Consider the following 26,158-nt stretch of genomic DNA (forward strand, 5'->3'; position numbering starts at 1 on the left):
AAAAATGTATTTTTTTAATTAATATAAATTCGATCCATAAAAGAAATATAAAAATAACAAATAAAATATTCTGCAATATTTTAAACAGGGACGTCGCGGAGACACCGTTAATTTTCTCAAGCGACATTTGCATTGCTATCGCACAAATTACAAGACTTATTTAGGATGTGACATATGGCTTTGACAAACGGTTTCCGAGAAAACAGAAACTCTTTCCGTTTACGCCCTTCCTTTTGCCACGAAGGATTGCCAGAAATAACCGGAGAACGGCTTGAAATCCCTTCGTCCTAGAAACAATGTTTACGGCTGTTTTAGTGAAGTCAGAGTAGAGGGTGGATGTGGACAAAAGCAACAACGCTGCCTACGGTATAGATAGAAATTTATTGTGCTCGTAACACGTCCGGACGATTTGTACATTTATAAGTTTTCTTACACGTTACACGTTAATTATATATACACGGGATTCTTTTTATTTAGGCGTGACGCATGTGCGCGTACACCGATGACGCGTATATGCGGACACACATTGCGTAAATACATACTATGTACAAAAATATCAAAAAAATAAACATATTGGCACACACTCGAAACATACTCACGTGGGCAAGCAAAGCGCCGTATCACATGGCTCAAATTTTCGCCGAGAGCCGTTTCTCGTTTCGCTACAGGCGGTACGAGTTTCCGAAAACGGGATTGTGGCAGTGCACGATGACGTATGTTCGCCGGTTTTGGTAATCATGGGCGATATCACACATCGAACGAGCGCCCAGATACGCGGCGCAACGCGCGATAAGTGAGAATTCAGTCTTAATTTTTACAGTATGAATAATTCACGCGATTTCTACATTCTGCTGTGCTCATTCGTTACACAGAATATTTTGCAAACGTACACATCACTGCTAAAAATATATTCCTGAGACTTAATCGTAGAATTATGGTATATCTGTGTTTTGTGAATAAAATCAATCTCTCTTACAAAGAGCTTTAAAGCCTTTTTATAAAGCGTCGAATTTATAGGCCGAAGTTTAAAAAAGTTTAAAGACTTGTAAAAAAATTAAATTTTTACAAAGATTTTGCGATATATCCGCAATAAAAAATTGCAGATTTATTATAATTAATTTTTTTTCAATAAATTTTTCTATATCTTATGTTTAATTATTATTGATATTACGTCTCAATAAAATTCTTTTGATGCTTTATGCAAATCATCGCGCAACAATAAAATTCTATTCTGTTTTAAATTCAATTTTGGCCGACAGTTATTCCTTAAGCGAACTATACTTAACTAAATAATTTTTGAAGAGAGAAATGCGATATTACATTAGACTCGATTATCCTACATACATACAACTATTATAATTGCTGAAATAAAATGTTGAAATTGTGTACAAGTACTTCAATACTAGAATAGTATATACAAAAGCGCTTTCTTATGTCGGCGTTTTGACATTAAATTCGAGAGAAAATGTTCGATATGTTCAGAAATTTGAAACATCTTATTAACAAAAGTCCAGTCCTATTTCTTTTACAATCACGCTCAATTAAACGTATCGCGTTAATTGAGTGTGAAAATCTTGCAAACAGGTAATCAATTGACTAAATGTCGGTCTCTCGTCCGCTGACATGGCCCAGCAATACGCCATCACTGCGAATAGCTCGTCCGGACAGTTTATCGGCTGTGCCAATCTGTAACCGTCTCTGAGATAGGATGCCATTTCAAAAGGATCCACTTCTACATAAGGTTGTTGCGCCAACGTCGTTAGCTCCCATAATAAAACTCCAAATGCCCACTGAAATTGAATTGATGCAATTACGTGCGATAAGAAAATAAAAAAAAATGTATATATTATTTAAAAATTCAAAATTTTTTTTAATTTTTGAAATTACTTAAAAAAAATTTACTAAGCAAAATTAAAAAGCAATATATTGTCGGGAGAAAAATATTTAGGTAAGATAAGAGATATTTTATATTTAATATTTTTCTTTTTGATAGTTTTCGTATTAATCTGAATACATATGACTTATATCTCAGTGTGTGACTTACCACATCAGAAGCTGTAGTGAAGGTCTTAGTGAGTAAACTTTCTATCGCCAGCCACTTGATAGGGCGATTCTCGTTATCACCGAGGCAGTGATAATCTTGCGGAAACAGATCTCTGGCTAAGGCGTTATCCGTAATCTGTACTCTTAAGTCATCGTCAACACTGAAAAGTAAAAAAAATTAATTAATTTAAGACGATAATTATGTATGTGTCGGAGAAGCATGAATCGCACGGTAATTTCATTACCGCGTCGTTAGTTAAGTACTTTCCCAAAGTGGAATAGTCAGCAGCGTACCAATTAAAGTCTTACGGTAACACATCTATTAAGTCTACGCGCGCAATTAATTCGGTAACGAGACATGATGAGACTTTAGCTTTGTACAGGTTTATAATAAAATACGAAGTTATATTGTGTGTGTGTGTGTGTGTGTGTGTGTAAAAAAAGTGATATATCTGATATTAAAGTTTTTTAAGAGCTATGTAAAAATTTAAAGAAAAAGTACGTAAAATTAAATTGCTGGATATAAAATATGTCTACCCTAATGAAGGCTTTTAGTATTCGTCGGGAAAGTAATGCATAATGGTTTACTGTTCTTACGTACACGCAATTCCTGGCAGCCAAGTCTCTATGAACGAGCCTCTTTCTGTGAAGATATTGTACACCTTTGGCGGCTTGGAGTGCCATTTCAACGACTTCCTGCGTGGTGAGAGCCCTTGGAGGTCCTTCGCTACTTAACTTGCACCTTAGCAAGAATCTCTTCATGTTTCTATAACCCGTGTGCGGGTAAAGCAGAAAAGGCGCGCTTCTGTCTTCGATGGAGACACCGAGAACCGGAAGCAATGCTGGATGACTGAGCCCGTAGAGGGCTAGACCTTCTCGTAGAAGAAGAGCCACCTTTGCAGAACAGAAAAGTCATATTTGAACATTTCTTGATTATTTCAAGAAAGAAATTTCTTTCTCTAAAATATTAAACAATTAAAGATATATATATTCTGCTTTGTCAATTTAAGAAGGCAAAGTGTATAAAATCAAACCGATATATTCGACTATTTTATTTTTATAATAATTATTTATCCTATATTTATCGTATTAGTTTCTATTATTTATTCAAGAATCATGAATCATTGAGAGACTAAAATTAACCTACTTGTGATTGAGATGCGTGCTCGGCAGCAGTTTTCACAAGCACGTCCCTCGGGGATAATGCACCCTCTTCGTGATAACTACCTCTATACACGCGTCCAAATGTTCCCTCCATTTCGACACTAAGAAGACGTACTCTGCATCTATAACAGAAAAAGACAAATTATTTTAATCTATTCTATATCTTATCATATATTCACGTGATATGTTATAAGAAGATCAAAGAGATTTTTCTTTTTATAATACTTATAATGAATAAATAATTAATTTTAAACATATTTAATTTGCAATATAATCAAATTAAAAAAACTATTTAACATTTATGAACTGAATATTTTTAAAGTTTTAAATCAATTATTTGTATTAATATTTAAAATAAACAATAATCACCTTTGTACTGTAATTTCCTGGATTCTTTCGTGCAGTTCTCTGCTAGGACGATCATCGAGTCTTCTGTAGGACGATCCTGAGGCAGCGGACGCAGGTGGCGGTGTTTCCGGCGATAAAAAGGTTTGCGCAGGTCCGACTCCGGCACCTCTTTCCATGCTACATGCGGAGCTGAGACCCCTGGATTCCCTAGAATTCATAATATAAATATAAATAAAGATTCTCAATGTAAATTAAAAAAAAAAAAAAAATAGCCGATTGATCCAAGAACAGCACATATGCTTACTGAAGGGGATCTCGATGTCTTCTGGCCTTCTTGTTGCGCACGTAATAGATCACCACCAGGACAAAAATCGTCGCGATGACTGCACACGCGCAACCAATCGCCGCATAAAAGATCTGGCCGCCGGTAGTTGAGCCGGAGACAGCGACTAGGACCTCCTCGGGACCGGTATAGCTCTTGTCCTTCAGACAAATCTTTTTCCGCCTGAATTCTAGATGGGTGGTGTTTTTCCGCGACAGCGAGACGTTTATTCGAAGACTGAAATCAATCTCCGCGTCGTAGGGCCCGCAGTGCAACGATAAGGCCCATGTCTGCAGGCCACCCAGAGGTATATCGCCGACTTGAGAGATGTTCAGGGAGCTACTTAGCGCCGAAGGATTGCTGATATCCACAGACATCGTGTACGGCAGCTGAAAGCATCGAGTATTCCGGTGTCTCATTAATGGCTGATTATCGAGATGTTCGACTTACAGAAGATTTAGAGAAACGCTCGCACAAGAATAAAAGCTTGAGAAGAGAAATGCAAGTATATACATGCGTGAGACGTTCGATAAGTATGGATCTAAACTACTCGATCGCAAGGCAATCGAGATGAAAGACAATGTCGAAGACATAAGGGTTCAACCGGCCATCGCTCCGTCATAATCTCAAGAGAACGTTGAACCTTCCTATATAATCTCGAACGTATACCATTCTCGGAAGACAATTTGCGCTCAGCGAGAGCAAAGTGAGTCCGGAGGACCGACTGTGCGAGAACAAGACTGGGGGAGAGAAAATGGCGATGGGGAAGGAAAGAGGAGGAAAGGCCACAGTGGAACGAAGCCGGGCTAGACGAACGCGAACTCGCAGCGCTGATTACTAGCTCGCAGTGATGATCGGTTCTCTCGGTTGGCCGCGAAGAGAGTACCTCGTCAACCCTGCCTTGTCGCTACTACTATCTACCGCTCTCCTGCGGTCTTTTACGGTCGCGAAGATCGCGGCTATGCGGCCAGCCAACAGGCAGTTTCCTCCAAATGGACTAGTGGATTCCACTTAAGAATGTAGACAGACGAGAGATGAGATTTCTCTTCTCTGAATATCTCACAATCAGTGATACTTTATCATACGTTACAACAAAATACAAATGCAAGGATAAGATTAATAGCAGTCTAGAGAATATATTGTATATAGAAAAATAAAGAAGATAAATGTAATTATATATGGGGACTGTGTAAACTGCTTCTGACAGATGGCACGATAAACATATCGTGATGAATGTGGCATCCTTGAAAAAAATGTCCTTGCAAGGGACGTGCGTTCGCGACCATTTTCATCTGTCTCCGCAAAAAGAGAGGATGTCAATTTCCGTACACGCCTTTACACATAGAAATTCTTCCCATATTCCCATTGCGACTATAACATAATTCCCGCATCCTCTCTCGTTAATTTTCGAATCCGCCATATGCTTCAACCTCAACGCCGGACATCGCGTGATGAGCGAGGGAAGGAAAATTACTACTCGCGCTATACAAATATCCGCGCAATGTATTTGATGAAATTGAATGACATCGTAAAGCCGTCACGAGCCGATTCCCAATAATTCGACGTGTACAATCGTTCGTATTCGGAGCCGCTTTTATCGGGAGACGCACGATCCCCGCTCGCGGAATTTGACGGACAGCCCGTTGGATTTAAGTATCATTCAAGCCAACTCGGTTTTGTCGCGCGGAGGTGACGGATGTCTTTGCGTCGCTCGTCAGTCTCTCTTCCTCATCTCCTTCCTCTCCTATCCACCCCTGTCTGTCCCTCTTCCTCGGTTACGCGCCGAGAGACAACTGGGAAAGAAGAAGTGGATGGACCACTTTGTCCCGCTCCTCCTGGAGAGAGATCAGTCCTTTTTTTTCCGCGCATCGTCAACGAGTCAATCGGACACCCCGCCGCATTCTGCCCACTTTTCGCCGCCACTTTGTCAATGTACTACGGATGTCGACGGCGAGCAGAAGCGGTTTGCGAGGCTTCGCCGATGACTCATGGACGAGAGAGCAAGAAAAAGACAGAGGAGACGAAGGAAGAGAAAGAAAGAGAGAGAGAATCTGGTTTCGATTTTATATCCCGCATGAATATGCAGTCGCGCGATTCTCACCGTCATAACTATCGCGGGGCCGCGTTAGTCGCGTCGTTACATTAAGAGTAACATAAAATTAATTCGCGCGGTAGGACGCTTACCGGTTATTTATTCGGGACAAAAAGTGACAGAAGTCGATCGGTCAGCTCTTGGTAATTTTAATGAACGTATGCGCGAGTATTAAGATGAAGGCGAGACGATAAGAAGACGCAAGAAGGTAAAAAAAGAAATACAAGAAGAAAATGTCTCCAATTAATAAAAAAGGAAACGAAATTCGTATCACTCAATCCTTTTCTGGGTATATCTCAAGTATTTTCCGCAGGTAAAATATGCTTCACTCGTTATTTATCGAAAAGTTTACGCCATTGCGACGTGCTGAGAACCTGAGAAACGGAAAGGAACGATATGCCTCGATAATCCTGTTAAGTACGGCGCGCTCACAGAGACACGAGAGAAACACGAATATATAAAGATCGACTAAAGATCTCTCGAACGGTGCAATCTCGCTTGAACCTTGAAGAAACGCTCGCTGAGATTCTGTCGGACGAGGATCGTCGCCGAAGTGTCTTACGCATGTGGTGACGCGAATTTCTACGTTAACGAGCAATTTCAGCGTTTTTCAGACGAGGGCGACTTTAATCCCAGCGAGGAAGCACGAAGAGAGGAATGGCGGAAAAATTAAGAGAACGCAAATAAGTACACTGGAGGCACTTGCTGAGAATATTGTGCGCGTAAATATCTTGTACGCGCGTAATTCTTGTTCTCGACACATCATTATATTTTATGCTCATTTTATTATATGCTTTCAAAGATATATAACGCTTTTCGCGTTATATGTCTTAACAAAAGTCAAGTTGGACCCCTCTAACAATAAGTATTTTACGATTAACGTTGTTTTAAAGTTTTTTGCTTCACGAGAATTTCCGTGTAATTAATGTAAATTAATTTGGGCTTTCAATGTCTATGTATATGTTTAATAATGTTTAATAATAGTGCATTTTATCTTCTCATATTTTTATATTTTCATTGCATTTTTATTATTGACATTTTTTACGATACAGTCTGCGTAAAAGTTTCTGTGCGTATAGGAGAATGGAAAATTAATGTTTGTATTATTTTTCTGCAAGAAAACTTACCGGTCTACCAGCGAGATTTTCCCACGTAAAGTGGAGTTTGTGAAGCTGCGCCGGTACAGGAACAACGAATTTCACAGCATACTCATTTATAACGCCCTCCTTGACATAAAATAATTCTGCATTTGACAGTCCTGGAATAAACAAGTTCAGTATTTTATGCATTATTCGATCTGAAAAAAATTACGTAACAATTTATTTCAATTTTTCATACGTTTATACATATAAATTCACATGTGTATGTGTGTATATCTTTTTGTCAGTTTTATTTTAATTAATATAATATACTCGCTTTTTGGAATTTATTAAATTAATTTAGCGTTAGTCATTGTATTTAAAAAGGGAATATTTATTTTTTCGCCGGTTTTTTTGCCTCAAATGCACTGCTTCAGTAACATAAAAACTATTTAATATACGAATGGATGTGACTCATTCGGCTTCACTCATAGTATGATTAACATAGCGTGTGTTTCTCTCACAAATCTACGAGAATGATGTATGCCGTGACTCCTGCGTTAAAAGCTTCACTCGCATATATCAAACGTCACGAAAACTTGACAAATATTAAAAGAGAAAATTATATAAAACAGAGTGTTTTAGAAATTATCATCATTATCAATAGCAGATATAAAGGTTTGAAGAATTTGAATAGCAGATGAAAAAGTTGGAAACTTTTCAGAAAGTAAGAAAATAAAGAGACAGAATACAGTAATTTTAAATTTGCATAATAAATCTGCTACATCTGCATAGTAAAGACCAATTTTTCAAAAGTGAATATAAATTGCATAAGATGGAATATGAGAGAAACTTAGTTCTTCTCTCTCTTTTCTTCTCATATTTCTCTTTGTTTATTCTAAAAAAAAAGAACAGGCGAAAACGAATCTGGAATTGAATTGTCAGTTGTGTTTTTGCTTCAATAATTTACAATGAATTTATTCTTTTCTCGCTGCAAATATTAAGATAAAAAGTTTAATTTCTCTCTCGCAAAATATACTGTTGTTTTCACTTATTTTTTAATTCGAAAAAACTAATAATTAAATACATTTACAATATAAATCACATTTTTTAATCAATACATAAAATTTCTCTCAGAAAAGAAAAAATCCGTTTCGTTTAATTATCTTTAAACACACACGAATAATTAACATCTGCAGAGACATCAAAGAAATACTTGACACAAGTGGAGCAACAAATTGCCTCGTGATGCGCATATTCGCTTTGCTAAATTCTCGCCCGTCCCATCGGGCTCACACTTAGCACACATTATGCTACCGGACGACCCGACCGAGGCGAAGGTTGAGAGCTACAAGATTACGTGGGCGAGAAGGTGGAGTATCGGAGAAGAATCCCACCGTAAAGAAGGGACCAGGACACGGACGCGCGTCGTGTTATTCCCTTCTCGGAGAGGAGGGAGTCTATCCTTTGCGGCTGTATCTGATAGCGTGTGCTTAACGAGGCACGAGTCGGATTTTTAAGTCACCCGAAGACAATGCGCCACCCTGCCCCCGCGGTCGTGTCTTTGCTTTCAGTTCGCCCGCTTCGGCGAATCTCCTTTCTCCCTTCTGCCCCCGCACTCCCTCCGGCCTTCGCCGGTTTTCTGCATCAGATATCGTACACTCACGACCTCGGTGTATGTACCTCGGTCGTTTCTACGGCCCGGGTTTCTTCTCTCGCTCCTGTCCCATGTGAGAATCCCTGTGTCGTGGCAAAAGAGAATCGTCGTAAAAAGCACGAGGGACCGAACTGGTCGCGCGCACGGATTTTCCTTCGAGAATAATTATCCCGATTTCTCTGAAAGGCCCAACTACCTGCGGCAAAAATCGATTTCTCCCTAAAATTTCAAAAGTGGCGTGAAAGAAGCCAACAGAGGCCAACAGAAGAACGGCAGATGCGCTCGATGCCTTTGAATACGAATGCGAATTCGAACGTAAACGGCAAACAATATTGTTACATTGCCCCTTTAGAAATTCACTGCTTTACGAATAATATACGACTCAATCCCAGTAGGATAAACATCCGGACCAGACAGATAATTAATTGCGCGCGCCTCGGTATGTTCCTACTAGATGATAATCCAATTCGCGAGCGTATATATATTCTACGTCTCAAGGGAGCCTTTCACGATCGTTAATCCGGCACAGAGTCCACTTCACTCCCGCACGTCGGAAGGTAAAGCGTAATCCTTCCGCCATCAAAGATAACTTTACCCCATCCCCCTGTAAGAGCGTCGATGACGCTCCGACTATGACCTCGTTATCGCAGCTTGCATTTCGCCTCTTATCTAACCGAGAAGGGTGGCATCAGCCTCTTCGGCACTCTTCCCGCGCGATTATGCGGGAATTTTGCGAGCGGGTGGAAGCAGGTCGACGAGCACCAAAGGTTCTTTTGATGTCCTCTATGCCTACCGCGCGCGAGCCAGAGAAGTGCGAGGCCGGCGACAAAGGAGAAGGACAGAACCTAAAAGCGAAAGAGAGGGAAAAAAGCCCTTTCAGTAAAGGCGTCGACCCTTGCAACTGCTTCCAGACACAATTGTCGTGAGGGATTCTGTCAGGGTACCTTCCTTCGCAGAACTCGCACCTACTCGCATCTCGTCCTACACAAACTACCGATTACCGTATCCACTGGACCGAATAGCGAATTATTGCCACTTTCGCGAGAGAAAATTGCATCAGGTATAACAAGAAAGGAAAGCTTCTGGATCATCGGCAAATTTGGCTATTCGAGAGTATGATAGTAAATATTTATATATTTATTTATATATATTTATAAATATATCTTTTAACAAATGATATTAAAATAAAAAGATTATATATCATAAAAAAGATTATATAAAGTTTCATTTTTTATGAGATAAAATGACGCTAAAATGAGGTACCTTAATTAAAAATATGTCTTGAAAATTAAATTTCAAGAATTTTTATCGAAACGCAAAACTCTTTTGTAACTATCCCAAAATTCTTGAAATACTTTCTTTATCGCACAAAAAAACGTAACGTTAAAAATTAAACTGGTGAAAAAGACAAACGACGAATAGGAAAAAATTATTCTAGAACTCGCAAGACACTCCATACATAAGAATACGATATCCTGAATATTTCACGCTGTTCGAAGCAAACCATCTCTCACTGCGGTACAATCTCCAGCTTGCTCAACTACTAGTACTGTCTAGAGACGCAATAATTCTAAAGGAGTACTTTTTACTTTCGTTTAAAGGGGCGAATAGACGTATAAAGAAAAATGGCGAGGTACGAGTGCAACCGAAGAAATTTCACACGCCACGGTATGCTGCGCTGTCAAAATACGGCATTGAGCCACGTTGACGAGTAAAGCTCGCCGAATAATAGAGCAGACGCCAGGGGATGAGGATAAGACGTGTTTAAGACAGTGAAGTATTAGAATAAAGGTTCGTGTGCGCAATCTCTCTAAATGAGATTGAGATGATTTTTCATCTTAATAAAATAAATATTCTTTATTTCTAATAAGATTAAACATTATAATTTAGATATTACAATCTATCACTTTAAATAATTAAAAACTAAAAAGAAATTAGAAGAGTAAATATTAAAATTTGTAAAGATATCTGTAAAATTCTCGCATAAAAATTGATATAGGTCCGCAAATAATTAAAGAACAAGTGAAGAAAATATTTATATTATGCGTAAAAATTTCTTATGAATTTTATATAACAAAATCTGTCAAATTCAGAATTTTTCTCTATATATAATTTTGCACTTTTTCCATTGTTTTAAACATCAATTGCCAAATGCGAATATCAATAAAGATCTATTCAAGAATATCCGGAGAAATCTTACATATTCGTGACTTTTAAATTGACATCTCCAAAGCAAGTATGCAAAGAACAATCATGCTTATGAGACGAATATGAAAACGAACACCGAATGAATGAAACGAGCGGATGCATGCGAATCGTGCAAAGGCGCGAAAACCGTCCGCGAAATTCTGCGGTGTCCCCTGCTGTCAAAATACGGTATTGAACGAGGCTGACGGGTGCAGCTTCGCAGGCTGGTCGAGCAAAAGATCCGAGCCTTGAAGCGAGACCACGCAGAGTCGCCTTCAAGGGAGAGAGACCCAGGCGGGGACTCAAGGGGCTCTTTGGGTCAGAAACCCAACACCTTCCGAATATGAAATCCGGTACGCGTATAACGAGATCCTCCCGTGGCGAGACGAGGTTCTTAAAAGCCGGGGGACCTGAAACCGGTGACGCGACGAAGGGCGAGAAAATAGAGAGAAGGAGAAACGCAAAAGGGTAGAGAGACGCACAGGTCGAAGGGACAGGAAATATTGGATTTACGCGACGCCTACTCACAATACGCGATTTTCGTTCGATTCCCGTCTCCCGTCCCATGTTGTCGCGTCTTACGCATCAATAGCGTGAACCAACGACAGGTTAACAGGAGAATGCAATCTCTCGAATGGATCTGCGAACGAGTGCAACGAGATCGTGGATTAATCTGCGATAGAAATGAAACGAGATACAAAAAGCATTTCAGAAGAAAGGTGAGAATGTTTTCGAAAAAAGAATTATCTTCTGAATAAAAAATAAATATATATATCACAAATAACAAAGACCTCGTGCTTGTACGTCATTTTCTTTTTTTAATTTTATAGATGATTTAGGAACGTCAACTTTACGATGGCGAAGGTGCCTGTTTTACGACATGGATTCTGTCTCAGGAGGGTTGCTCGCAATTGCATCTCTCGCGCGCGAGAGTGACGGAAGGGGCGGTAAATCTTGATATTCCGAATCCGAATGCGGAGTCGACGTCACTCTGGGTTCCCGCAGACGCGGGTTCAGCGTGCAACGAACGACCGGCGTGCGGTGATTTACGACAAATTCCGCCCCGCCTGATTCGCGCGGTCCGGAGCTCGAAGTTTTCTGAGAGGAAAGTCCGGCCCCGGCGTTAACGCGCTCCAAAAATGATCCGCGCGAGCGAGGTTAACGACCAGATCTCACCGCCAGCTGGCATGTACTCACCGATATCCCGGCTCGCTGCTACCCCGAGAGATCTAATAACGCGCTCGCGCGTGTATATAGGTGTACATAGGCCCATGATCGCACGTACATATACACATGCAAGGTGCCGCATGTGTAACGTGTTGCTGCGCGGGATATTTTTCACTTTCGCCATCGCGAGCAAACGACGTGGGTGTCTGCATATACAGGGTGACCTCAGAAACCACGCCCTATCGCGGCTCTTTCGTGCAGATAAATTGAACGAATTTTTCTCATTGCGAATAACCACCTTCGGCGTTAAAAATCCCTTGCAAAATCGAGTTAAATGCATTTTTATCAGAGTTTAGACTCGTTTTGTACGACCTAATTGTTTCAATAATTGTAAAATTATAGATTTAATCTGTATTTAATTAATAGTGCCTATTAATTATGAAACGTTCGCGGATCCTTCGAGATATCGTTGTATCTATATTCCATTCCATTCAACTTCCATGATCTATTCAGCGAAGAAAATACGTGACTTCTGTGAGATAGCCTGCGTATCTGTGTACACACGCACTCTATCGTGCCCACATATCGGAGACTCCCTTACTCACGTGCGCATATATATAATGCAAGAGGTTGGCTGCTTAGCATATATCGAACGGCCTTTCTTCCCTCTCTTCCCCTTCCACACCCCGCTATACGGGGTCTCCTGAATAACCCATAAGTCCTGGACAAGTTCTGAGCGTCGTTTGTACACTCTCTCCTGCTGTTCCCTATACCTTTTCGGTCAACGCCGAGTCCTTCCTCTCTGTCTCTCAGCCTCCCTACGTCCCTTCATCTCCCTCCGCTTTACGTGACTCCCTCGATTCCTTTCCTCGGGCCATAGGTTAAATCCAGGAAGACGTAACTTCGCGCGACACCAGTTATAATTCACTCCGGAATAACGTTAGAGAGAGAAAGAAAGACGGGGTGCTTCCGAGATAAAAAGGGAGGCGAAACTGGAAAGAGGGAGAAAGGACGTCGGGGTTGGGCTGCCGTTTTTGGGACCCACATTCGTCGGGCCTCACGAAGCTGCTCTTTATATACGAGCCTCGACTCCGGAAGGATTAAGAAAAAATCGTTCTGCAGCCGTGTCTCTTTACATCGTTAAATCCCGTTCGTCGATCGTAAAATATTGACGGATTTATAAAGTTGAGAGAGAAAAACGGAGTTTCCCAGGTGCACGCGCAATATTTCGTCGACAAACATTTTTTTTTTTTTTTTTTCGAAAACTATTTTCGATTAAATTTCGCGAAGGAAATTGAATATCCCGTATCGATACAAAAAAAGTTCGCGCCATCGGCGTTATTTCTTCGATGAAAAATTATTTTTTCCTACAACAAATATGATTCCTACCGTGTGAAATAAATTCCGTTTACGTTTCAGCGGCGATATTATTTGCGCGTTTCGCAAATATGTTATTCATCATTAAATCGCGAGTCATCCATTATGATCAGAAGCCCATTCTTGCTTCGGTTATATTCAAAAGTGGCGAGTATCCGCGAGAACAATGCGCGTCCGCGGCGCGGAATAGACCCCGGATGGATCCTCCGGAGCGATGCATCATACATAACGACTGTGGTTTAGGTTTATTTGTCGAGAGGGGAGTAGAGGAGAGGAGGAGAAGAGAGAATAGTAGCGGAACGGGAACCAAAGCAAACGCCAGGACGTGATTCTCCGACATCGGGAGCTAAAATAATATTGTTCCCGAGGCGTTCCCGAACCCCCTCGCGCATTCGCACGAGATATGCGATTGCACAGCGCACGTCGTTATATATCGGACACCGGCCGTCGAGGCGACTAAATAGGGGTTGACAGATGGGTGGGTTGATTGAGACGTCGTCGCAGAGCGCCGGGGACGACATATGGTCGCACTAGCTGGCAATCAGGACTCGGACATGAAGAGGATTACGTGACGACTGGATTTATCGTGACGCAGAATCGAGCGTTTCTCTTTCTCTCTCTTTCCGTCTCTCGTTCTGGTACGTTCGCGCGCAATCGAAGGTGCTCGTTAAGAGACCGCGCGAGGAGGATGTCGAGAGTCGAAGGAACGGATCCGCGTGAACCTTTTAAATCCGTCTCGAACGGCTTCCTACGGATTTAATCTGTCCAACTGTCGGCTATGTCACGTCGCGCGATTATTCCGCTTTATTTCCTGATTGCATAAAGAGAACGCTTTCCGATTGTCCGAGATCCTTTTTCCGTTGATACGGTTTCATTAACGGCATTCAACCTTTCAGAGAGAAAGAGATCTTTTGATGTAGGATTATTATATATGCTATATGTGATGTTATATATGATTAATATTGGACGATACAATTCCTATATTTTTATTTGTGATAAATGCAAGATCTAAAAGTTATATTAGTTTTTGATTAATTTGATTTTTAATTTAAATACATAAGATATATTTTGTGCTTTTCTATATAAAAACATGTCTATAATTTCTACCAACAATAATCAAATTTATTTTGTGTTATTACAGAGTTGACGTTAAATATTATTCTCGAATTGTGATGTAAAATTGGATGTAAATCACGGATTGCTTTAAAAAAAAATAGTTTCTATTTCCTTCGTCTCGCGTCAAAAAAAGGATACATCAAATATTTCCGACTTTTATGGGGGGGGAAAAAAAAACTGACTTATGAATACACGTGTTTCGCGAACATCTCCCTTCTCGCGACGCCTCCGAAGGAATCAATCTTCCCGAAGGACTCTTCGGTGGCAGCAAGGAGCGATTGTCACGCGCGATTTATCACTGCAGTTTGCCGGAGAACGATTCCTACAAGACTGTCGAGAGAAAAAAAGGGAGAAAGAGGGAAAAAGGAAAAAAAAAAACATATACGATGGACGTAAGAAAAAGTGGACGGCGTCCCCCGCTGTGGGGTCCGAGGGACCACGAACGAGAGATGGCATCTCCAGACCGCAGGCATCGAAATTTTAAGGGGATCCCTCGACGTGTTTCTCTTCCTGGCGCCGATGGGCCGATAACTGGAGGGACACGCTCGGAATTCCATCTGCTGTCAGAATGACATGGAACACGACAGGACACTCGAAACGCAAAACCTTGGTAATGCACGGCCCGAGTTCGACGAGTTCTATTTTTATTAAGACGCGCAACGGATGATGATGAGTCATCGAAAGAATTGCTCGATGGGACGGGATATTTGATTGAAGAAGAAAAAAAAATATATGTTAATACGTACCGAAATATATTTTCGGAGCCGACAGTCCGCATTAAATCATAATTCTTTTTTATACAAACAGGACGGATGTATTAAAGCGAACGTCAAGATACAATGTCCGGATAAGAATAGACGAGGTCATACAATTACTTTTGTATAGTTCGACGTTATTTTAAGCTGGAATTTTTTATCACTATACGTCAAGGACGACACAAAAGAATAAATAATTCCATGTTTTTTTTGCAGGTAAAAGTTGAAATTTAAAAAATAACCCTTTTTTTTTAAAGAAAGATAAAGAACGATTTAAGGAGCCGATTTAAGGACGATTTAACAAAACTGTTGCAGGTCCAAGAAAGCAGGTTCGCACTTTGTGAGTGACTTTTGTTGAGTCACTCTCAGTAAGGGTTCCCGATGGTTCCCACTTCGCATCGAATAGACGTTAGAAAAATATTTTCTCTCGACAGGATTGTAGTTTTACTACCGGAGCGAATGCATAAAGATTCGAATATGCGATCTATCGAAATGAGGAGAAATCACGTTCTAATATTGAACTTGAAGAAGGTCTGTCCTATCTATCGATAGTATATATCTTTCGAATGCGCTGGATATTTTCCACGGAGGACTCGAAGAGAGACGGCGACTCATTTTGGAGGAGCAGATGCTCGTTAAGATCCTGTCACTCAGGATTCGCTCAGGGTCGAAGTTGCAGCCGGGCTCGCGCGCGAGCGAGGATTAAAAGATTCCCCGCGAGGATAACGACGAAAAATTGATGGATATTGCGGTTCGTGAGAAGCAATGGACCAAGTAATGGACAGTTCGGAGGGAGAGAGCCCCGCGACTCTTAATTATTTTAAAATAAAATCGGCGTAAAATGTGCCACATCTCTTGAAATTTAAATTTGAATGAAATTCTCTCGGTCTTTTTAGTTTCGAATTTAATTAAATGTTAATATCGACTTGTTCGATATCTGCAAATTCTTCCCATTCATTAATATGTATTGTACACACGAATGACATAAAATATTATAAAAATTTTTCATCGCGAAGATATTCGCTCAGACTGCTCGAATAGCATCAACTACTTTAATAGACTACGGTGTACATTAAAAAAATGCAGCACTTTAATTATTTCTAGAGCGCTTTCAACTCCGAGCAAAGTAACCAAGTAAGATCAAAGAATTGCAGAGAGCGCGTTCTACATTTCGAGAAATAGGAAATGTTGGGACCAACAAAGGCATCGCTTCGCGGCAAATATCCCGCACAAATGCGTTCTCCCGAGAGACTTTTTGCTTTCTCTCTCTCTCTCTCTCATTCTCTCTCATTCTCTCTGTAATAATTCTCGACAGAAAAGAGATATCGCTCCTTCTGTAAGAGCTCTGGGAGAGAACTGGGGTGCACTCGTTTCGCTCTACGCAACAGCGTCTTTGAAATCTCCCGGGACAAACGAGGTCTCTGCGAGAGATCAATTCCATTATACGATGATTCGAATGATGGTGCTATCCAATTTGACAACTACAGATTGCACTTTAGCGTACAAAGATTGCAATGCAAAGAAATAATTTGGAAGTTAATGTGAATAATAAATATTGATATATATTCAGAATACATAATGCGCATTGATATTTTAAAACTGCCATAAAAAAATTATTTAATTGTAAAAATTATTTACTTGAAAAATGTAAAAGACATATTTCAGAACGGATCAATTTAAGATAAAATAATCTTCCCAAGAAAAACAGCATACGAAACGGAAGTAGATAACTTCTCTAAAGGTTTTCAAGGAAATCTGTCCTCCGTTTCTTTTCGATGAAGAAAGTGTGAGATGGCATTATTTGAGCCTTGAAGGAATTTGACTTGTCAAAGCTCGAATATCATCTCTCGCCAGAAAAAGATAACACTAAAAGTATCTTGCCCAAAAGTATCAAACTTCGACAGAGGATAGAGATTATGCGTTCCAGGATTTCCTTCCTTAGCTCCAAAATAAATAAAACACAAGATAGTGAGGATTGGTTCTCTCTCTCTCTCTCTCTCTTTTTGCCTCTCTTTTTGGAAAGAAAATCCACGGGGGTTCCGCTTCTTCTATCTCGACGGCATCTCATGTAAATGCACCAATACGATCGAAGCCGCGGCCCTGAAACACATACGTTAGACGAAGCCAAACGAGCGAACCAGCTCGCACACAAGTGAAAAGTTAAGGCGCGGATCTTAACGAGGAGCCGAAGATTGATGCGGACACGGGCGCAGCATCCGTCCGGGCCCGGTCCATCCCTGAAATCGTGCACGCGTATACGCGCGTTTCCTGCGTCTACCAACCCCATCATTCTCTGTCATCCGCGCATGTAGATAGATACATCGTCGGTACAGCATCGTTGCGCGTCACGCGCTCTTTTTCTTTTCTTTTTTTTTTTGCGCGCACATCGATCATTATAAATCTACGGTCCTGTGTTTTCGTTCCCACGCGTTTCTCAACGTTCAGACGACGCGTCACAATATTTATCGCTACCGATCGGCCTCTTGTCGCGGAGTTCATCGATTCGTCCCTCGATTAATAAAACATATATATATATATATATATCGTTATCGCGCATCGCTACCCAGCCACACCAATCGCTACGCCATTGTATAAGCATAAACGTTTTCACGGGGCCCCGGCCGAGGCCTTTGAAGCGGTCCCACTCCACGGGTAACATCAAGATGGGCCTGTCAGGCCTTAACTAGCTAAGGTCGGACCCGAGCCGGACTCACACGAACGTAGGGACGCCTCGGGCGTAAGTTTGTCCGAATGTAGGTACGCTGTTTTCGTGTTTTGACACGGCATTGTGACGGGTGACGCTCGTTCAAATCGGCGTAGTTTAACGTATTTGTCGTTCAATTAATTTTGCACAACGTCGCTCCATTGTGTTAGGTTACGAGTAAATTTAATCGATTCTTTAAAATAAAAATGTAAAATGGAAATGTCAAAATTTATTACTTTAACAATGTCTCTGACATTTATACAATGTAAAAAGTATTAAAAAATAATTAGAAAATATTGCGCGTGTTGTGAGAGAAAGAGAGAAAAAAATTCTATTGTACTCTTTTAAAGAATACAATTCCTTTAAAAAACATATGGTTTTTGAAAGAATAATAAATTTAATTTAGACAATGTTCTGACACTTATACGTAATAAAATATTTAAAAATTTTAGAAAATCAGCACGTGAAAAAATCTTATTGTACCCTTTTCAAAGAATACATTCTTTAAAAAAGTACGAGGGAATAGTGAATTACCTGCGCTATTTTGCGTCTATTCTATTACGTTCTACTACAGGTCTGAGCGTTATACGATGTAATGGAAAGAGAGAGAGAGAGAGAGAAGACGGGAATGGAAATATCGAATCGAATTTATAGTCGGTAAAGCGACTTGTCAAGCGGGAAAGAAAATCGATCCGGAAGGGAGCAAAATAGCGCAGATAATTTACGACGCAACAAAATGATACGGTGAACGTATTAAAATGATGACACGAGAAAGCCGAGAGCGAGAGTCAGGAATAAATCGAGGAATAGATGTAAATGGAAACGGAGGATCATCCTACCGAGGTGTCTGACGACGACGACAAACACGACGAGCAACACGATCGCGAGAATCGATCGGCGATTAAACATAATTTACCTTACGCCTTACGTCTCGGACGGCGTGAAATCGGAGAAAGAAGAATGTAATTTGGCACCGGTGGAATTCTGTCTTATCTTATCCAAGTTTACGCCACACGATCTCACGTAGCGCGCGAGGACGTCGTGTGTATGGGGCCCCTGTACGGGGCTTCCAGATAAGTCCCAAATTTTAGGACTGTGTCTTTACCACCTGCTTACCGCTTTCTTGGCGCAATTTATCGACCGCCATTACGGCGGGGAATTTATACAACGACCGATCGGCCCCGCTTATACATTTCAATACCATCGAGATTGTTCCTTCATCTTGGTCGTCGTCAGATTATGAGCAGGTAGGTATAACCGATCAGAAGAACGCTCACGATCGAGATCGATTTCCCGATCGCGAATGGATGGAATGGAAGAACCAGGCGGAAGAAACGGGAAACCCTGCGTATAGAGCGAATACGGAAATCGGAAACCTTCCCTGCGTTCTACATATACGGTTCGAAAAGCACGGACCTGCACCGGCTGCGAGGCACAAGGGCCGTTTCAAAATCGGTGTGTATCGAAGGGGCCATCTGAGGGCTGGCCCCTTCTACCAGGATCTAAACGAGAAAGCGATAAAAGGAAGAAGGTAGGAAAAAAGACTTGCGTAAGGTACCAAGGCAGGAAAAGAAAGAGAGAGGCAGAGAGAGAGAGGCCGCATGTGTAAAACGAAGAGGATCGATTGTGTCGATTATTCGTTGTCTAAACAAACTAGAGCCGGTCCTGCAACTCCCCATACCACCACCGCCGCCGCCGCCGACGTTTAACAAGGACCTCGTTATAATATTTTATTACGCCTCTCGTATATTATAATGCCAAGCCGCGAGTGGTTTCCTCTGCGAACGAAGAGGTCGAGGTGGCTTTCGCGCAGTCATGTAGACGTAGAAATTTACTGCTGTGTTTCGTAGAAGGAACGAAGGACGGGCTCCCTCTCCTCCGACAACACTCTGACTCCGACTCCGACTGGGACCCGTCGTCATATCGACATGGAGTCATGATTGAAAACGGTACAATGACTTATCACGTTGTCAGTCGGAACCGCACGTAGGTATATATATCGACGAGAGAGTGTGTCTGCCTCGCTCTCGAATCATATATTGCGGCTTCGGCTTTGGCTTTCGAACGAATAGATATGCAAGTTTCGAGCATCGCGCGCGGTTCGAACCCAACGAGACTGCGTGAACTTCGAAGAATGCGACTCCACCCGGGTTGGAATGTCTATTAATATCTATTTATGTTAAATTGGTACGTCGCGCCGTATTTGCTCGCTGATTCTATATTCGCATCTCGCTGTTACAAACTGCTGTTCGCGCACGTATCCGCGATAGTTTACGCATTCTTTGAATACAGAGACATCGATTATATATTCCACTTCAAAGATAGTTATTTTCAGTTTTATGTCAATTTTATAGTCAACCTATTTTTAATTAAAAGACATTTATTTCTTTTTTTTCTAATCTTTTAAATTTCTCTCTCTTATTGCCTGGACAATTAAAAAGTCTGGAGGAAATAAAAATTTTTTAATGATGGAGACTATATTAATTAGAAGCTTTTCTGATATTATCCGCTTCAAATCTAGTTGACCAATATATCGTTTAATATTGATGAGTCAAAACATCCTTTTTCAAGAAAAAAGTTTATAACGTTTATAACAACAATAGTACCGATGACATTAATTTGGTATTATTAATTCTATCATTTAATTCTACAGACTTTATTACATCATGATTCCCCGTACGTTGCAATGAGGTCAACGATGTTATTATGGCAGATACACAAAGCTACAATTAACGATATGGCCAAATGCAATTGCAACTCTGCTATATGGCAAATGCAATTTTGTGTGCAATCATAAATCTTTGATCTTTAATTACAACGTATTATTTGCGTGATTTAAACGTTCAATATCGCGTCTCCGACGCCTTATTCGTGCTGCAATATAAATTATTAAAGTGAAAACGATACAATTCGCCGCGTAGAGTCGTTGCATTTTACATGCATACAATATTACTTTTGTTATGCAATTTTATTTTACGTATCGCTATATCTCAGTATCATCGTGAAAAAAACATTTAAAAAAAACATTTTACACCCATCAATATTTTAATAAAATGTAATAAAATTCAATAATAAAATCTCCATTTCGCGATAAGAAAAAAAAAATATATTAGTCACGTGTCTCAATTATCCGTGCAGATCTTAATTTTGCTCAATTTTCCTCAATCAAGTGCTATTCTTTGCCGATCGAAGTGTGTCCCACGAATCGACATAGCGCGTGTCGCGCTTCGTTCGGATAAACGTGATGAAAAATCGCGATTCACGTTCCCGCGTGCGATTCGACACGTGCGAAACGTGCTCGATCGAGAATCGTGCGTGCGACGAAACGCGCAATCCCACGCGCGAATGCACTTTTCTCGGGGGAAAGAAGAGAGTCCTCGAGCGGGTTCAGGTGTCGCACGAAATCTCCGCGCGTCACCCTATATACCCCGTTGCCCCTTCGTGCCCCGGCGACGACGAGAGAAGGCAACGAGGCGGATGGTTTTCGCGGCTCAACGGTCCGGAAACGAATTATCCGTCCTGCTGTGGAAGTTATCGAGGAAATATTGGAAAGTCCGCGCCCGCGCCATCGAGTGGCACCCATTCGTTTCCGGCGCGACGATTTTTGACTAACGTGGCACACAAGTGAGAGGAGGGCGATAAAGAGAAAATCGAAAGCGTGAGAATGGAACAGCCGGACACAGATCGAGAAAAGAAGGAACGGTTTTATCGCGCTCGATGGATGGCAGCCAGGTAATGGCAGGATTACTCGAAGAACGGAGCACGAAGGTTTTCTTTGTGTTTTTAAACGTGCGTGTATACCTTTAAGATGAATTACATAAAACTTGATTATTCGCAATTTCTTAAATGCACGCCATAATTTCTCACGCAGATTTTACCGTTTCTCTTGATCATGTTAAAAATGTATTTCTGCATCAATAATATCTATAAATCGAATTTGCGTACATTCCAATTTTTTTTTTCCAAAAAATTAGCTATGTGGCAAATGTTATATAATATGTAATTACATATTTTTATTATTTCTAATAAAAAATCTTTCTAATTGATAATTATTCTACCGCAAAATATAGAAGTATAATGGAGAAGTATAATTGAGATTCGACACTTCGTATCCGCGATCCAATTCGTAAGAATAGAAATCGTATGAAACCATGTTGTGTTCAATAAAATCAACTTTGCATGAAAGTAAGAAATGGTAACGAATGGAACAGAAAATTAACGTCCGACTTTTGATATTTCTCTTTCCTTTGATATTCCTTTCAGATATTCCAGTTTACCTCTCCGAGTAATTCGGCTTTTTTAAATGATTCACAGACAGAATCACAAATATAATTAAAAGATTCTCTGAAATAACAATTCAGAACGATCTCCGGCAAAACTCGTGACGAACCTATAGCATCGAGATAAATACATGGCTTCGCGATATTCCACTCTCCCATCTATTGATGCCCGATGATTATGCGTCACGATTCGCGACGCTTCAATTACGGGATGCGTAGCTAATGAAATCGGTGCGTGAGTGGTAGCAATTTATTTATCGGACAGTTTAAAGCTTGGCGCAATACTCGAACCGTCGACATCAGCGATTATTCAATGTCCAATACTCAATTATTACAATCCGTGCGCGTACTAAATATAATACTTATCGAACTACTATACTACTAGTCCATATACAGATTTTCGACGGCGGTTAATCTTCCGGACGTAACACGCGCGCAGATTTAATAAATAGACCTTATTTCGTTCGCTCGTTACCTCGTCGCGGTATAATCTCGTTCGTCACATAACATCGCTCCCGTTTAGATTAAATCACTATCGATAATGCGTCGTTAACAGTCTTATCTGATAATTGCGCGTGCTGTGTGTACTTCGGGAATAACTACAAAGTGGAAAACGATCGCCTCTAAAGGGAATATCCGATACAAGATATGCGTGACGGCCAATTTTCCTGTTCTCGGTTCGTCCCTAACCGGATTTATACTTGAAATTATACCGGTTTCACGTACACCTGAAGTTATTACCGTGCAGCGAAGAGATGAGAAACGAATGAAGTGCGACGTTTTACTCTCGTCGAACGGATCTGATTAACACGTAAAGAAACTCGAAAGAAATTAATGTCATTATATGATTAAAGATATAAGATGTAATTCTCTCTGCGTTCTCATGTTGTTACACAGTTGATACGGCTCGTTAAATAATATCTTTTTGCACGCTAGATTGAATATTTTTTATTTATAACTCTCCCCCATTCTATTATGCGTTGTGTTATTTCTAAGACAGAGTCGAATTATATGCGTGACATGAAATTAGTTGCCTTATTATTTATCTGACATTTAAATATCGTGTTTTCTACTATAAAATTGCAAATTGTATTTTTAATCATTATTTTATAAAAAATGTACACAACATGTAGAAAAATATGTAATATACTACTAATAAGGAATAATATTCGAAATAGTACAGAGTATTGAATCTGTGAGAAGCAAATTAAGATCAATATTAAAAAAATATGACAACAAATTATCACAATAGACAAATATTGGAATGACGATAGTATTTAAAGCGTAAACTCTGTTTCGTATATTTAAAATTCTTATATGAATTTTGAAACGTTCAAGTTTATTTTCTAACCAAACTAAATTGCTTTATTATTTCAAATAGAATTTAGAATTTACTTTAGTAAAACTCTAAGTTGAGGAAGATTATCTTTCCAATTTTTTGCATATATCTTTGCGATTAGCTTTAAATTTAAATTCTACTAAACTCTATTAAATTCTATTAAGTAAACTCCATTTGAAATATAAACTCAAGGATGTCATATTGGTTTTAAGCAGTATACATATAATACATGTAGGTATATTACTTTAAAATAAAAATCTCTTTTAGGAAAAAGTGCTCAAAGTTTCGTAAATTTATTGACTGTATCAATTCTTTCTTATTGCACACTCTTTAAAATATATTAATATGTCTCATCGTGCAGTGCGAAACAATGATACGACTGTCTTTTTTCGCTCTTTCATTAGATATTATTATCTCGCACAGAAAGCGAGATAAGTTTGAAGCTATATGTCTAAAGCAACTGAATGCAGTAAGAATATTGACTTTCAATTGTCTTAATACACTCAAACTTTTCAAATAATTCTATTCTCTCTCTAATTTTTCTCAATTATAATTGCTGTATGGATTATTATAACAACATTGCAAATAATGCTGATATTGCAATATATACAACTGAATTAAACACTGATAAAAACTGAATATCAACAAAACATCATATTACAATTACTCAAGAAGAGCCAATCTGTGTTTGATTTAAACGAATGTACGCAAACAACAAAAGCTATCGCAAACTCTGATTACTCTTTTATCGGAGCATTCATTTGTTAAAAGCAACTCGACGTAATAAGACAATCGCCGAGCGGAAACAGTTGAACGCAAACAGCCTCCTACTTTCATCTCTTCGTCATCTTACACAAATCTTACAAGTCTTACAAATATTAAGAAAAGACACGACTTACCCAATAGCTTGTGGACCTCCATCTGCGTGAGGAAGAGATTGAAGTAACTCGCGACTGGTCGCGCGGTAACAAGAAGCAGCAGCACCGCTAGTCGCTGCCAGAGGAACATCGTGTTGACCGCCACGTGACGTTCTCACTCGAGTATATTTACGGCCTCGAGAGTCGAGCAGCATCCGCACCAACACTCGCGTGTTTTACGCGCGGTATTTCATATTTCGCGCTGCGATGCAAATTCCTCGCGGGGGTGGCGGGAACGTCACGTGCAGGCGAGGATCGCGTGCACGTGACACGCCGCGCCTCGAAAGCGCGCTCCTTTTTTCGTTCCGGAGCACTCCGGAAAATAAAACACGCCGGACTTGTCTCTCTGACAGCTCGCGTCGAACACAACCGGAGGGACACTCCCACGAGCGTACGAGCTCGTCCCCGTGGCCCGATATCTCGGTGTATTCCTCGGCGCGATATTCGAGCGCGTATCGAGCATACGACGGAGACCTCGGAGCGACGCGGAATGTGCTGCGAGCGGAGCGGAATGCTCTCACGGAGAGAGCGCGCGGCGTGCCTTGCCTCGTGAAAGCCACAACCAGTTGTGTGCTACCATCGCCATGGGTCGTCGTCTGGGGTCGGCGCAGGCCCGTTCGACCGAGCGCGGCCGAATGCCGCCGAGTCTTGCCGAGGTCCACCTACGAGGGTATGGTCTGGCATATACCAGAGATGGTTATATGGTCGTGGGTCCACGGCCGAGAGATCGAACGGCTGTTGTGCGCCGAACGAGACCGGAATTGAATTTAAAATTCACCGGCAACGATACAGCGCGGAGCACAGATGCACGGTCGCAGCGTATATATAAGTACAAAGTATTTAAATTGTTTATTTAAATCAATTTGCAATATCCTTGGTAAAACATTGAATTCTTGAAGAAATAATTTATTCTTATGTGCACGTGCTGTAAAAAGAAAATTCGCGAAGTATTAGTTGAAATCTTATTCTTTGTTTGTCGATTGTTCATCATTAATCATCGCTCTTAGTGATTATAAATTGTAATTGACATAAAAAAATGTATACTATGCATGACTCTTTACTGTTTACATGATCTTTAAAAAAAATATAATGAGAGTCAACGAGTTTATTGTGAGAAAAACACGTGTTCTCTTCTACCAAATGTTTCTCGACATGCGATAGAAAAGAGTATAATTGAATGAGACAGCGTAACAGTGTAAATAAGGAATAATATGGTTAATCGATGTTTCTGACGTCAACTAATATTTACATGTTTTATGGTCATTCGGTTCGTTGCATTGGTGTTGCTAACCGTACTAAATTGAAAGCGTAACGGCATTCTCGCAAGCAATAAATTTCAGGTCCTTTATTCACGGTACTTCGGTAACAGGTTACACTCCGTCACGTGTTACCTGAAGCTGAAAGTCGCGCACCCCTTCCCGTTTCGCCCCGAGAAGACCAGAGATCCTGTTTCTTTATTTTTTATTTCATAAGAGAGGCATATAATATCTTGCGATCCAATTAACGCGATGCCAAACGGTAAAAAAAATAAAGCGACGCTTTATTAATTTTTCAATCTTTCAACATAGCATATAAATATTTTTTTTTAATTTAATCTTCTCTCTCTATCGT

General features: G+C 40.4%; 1 protein-coding gene across 1 annotated transcript; it reads right to left on the reverse strand.

Moving 5' to 3' along the window:
* Positions 1-362: 362 nt before the first annotated feature.
* Positions 363-25,120, reverse strand: Dnt (tyrosine-protein kinase Dnt). The gene is made up of 8 exons (XM_083031481.1): positions 24,530-25,120; positions 7,097-7,227; positions 3,860-4,266; positions 3,577-3,762; positions 3,191-3,329; positions 2,645-2,937; positions 2,045-2,204; positions 363-1,790 (listed from the first exon to the last, which is right to left on the reverse strand). Exons 1-8 carry the CDS (start codon positions 24,636-24,638, stop codon positions 1,542-1,544), a joined length of 1,674 nt encoding a protein of 557 aa, XP_082887607.1. The 5' UTR covers positions 24,639-25,120; the 3' UTR covers positions 363-1,541.
* Positions 25,121-26,158: the final 1,038 nt, after the last annotated feature.

Source organism: Prenolepis imparis, unplaced genomic scaffold (genome assembly GCF_030444845.1).
Source record: "Prenolepis imparis isolate NDT839.2.m4 unplaced genomic scaffold, iyPreImpa1.0 SCAF_2, whole genome shotgun sequence".
NCBI lineage: Eukaryota > Metazoa > Arthropoda > Insecta > Hymenoptera > Formicidae > Prenolepis > Prenolepis imparis.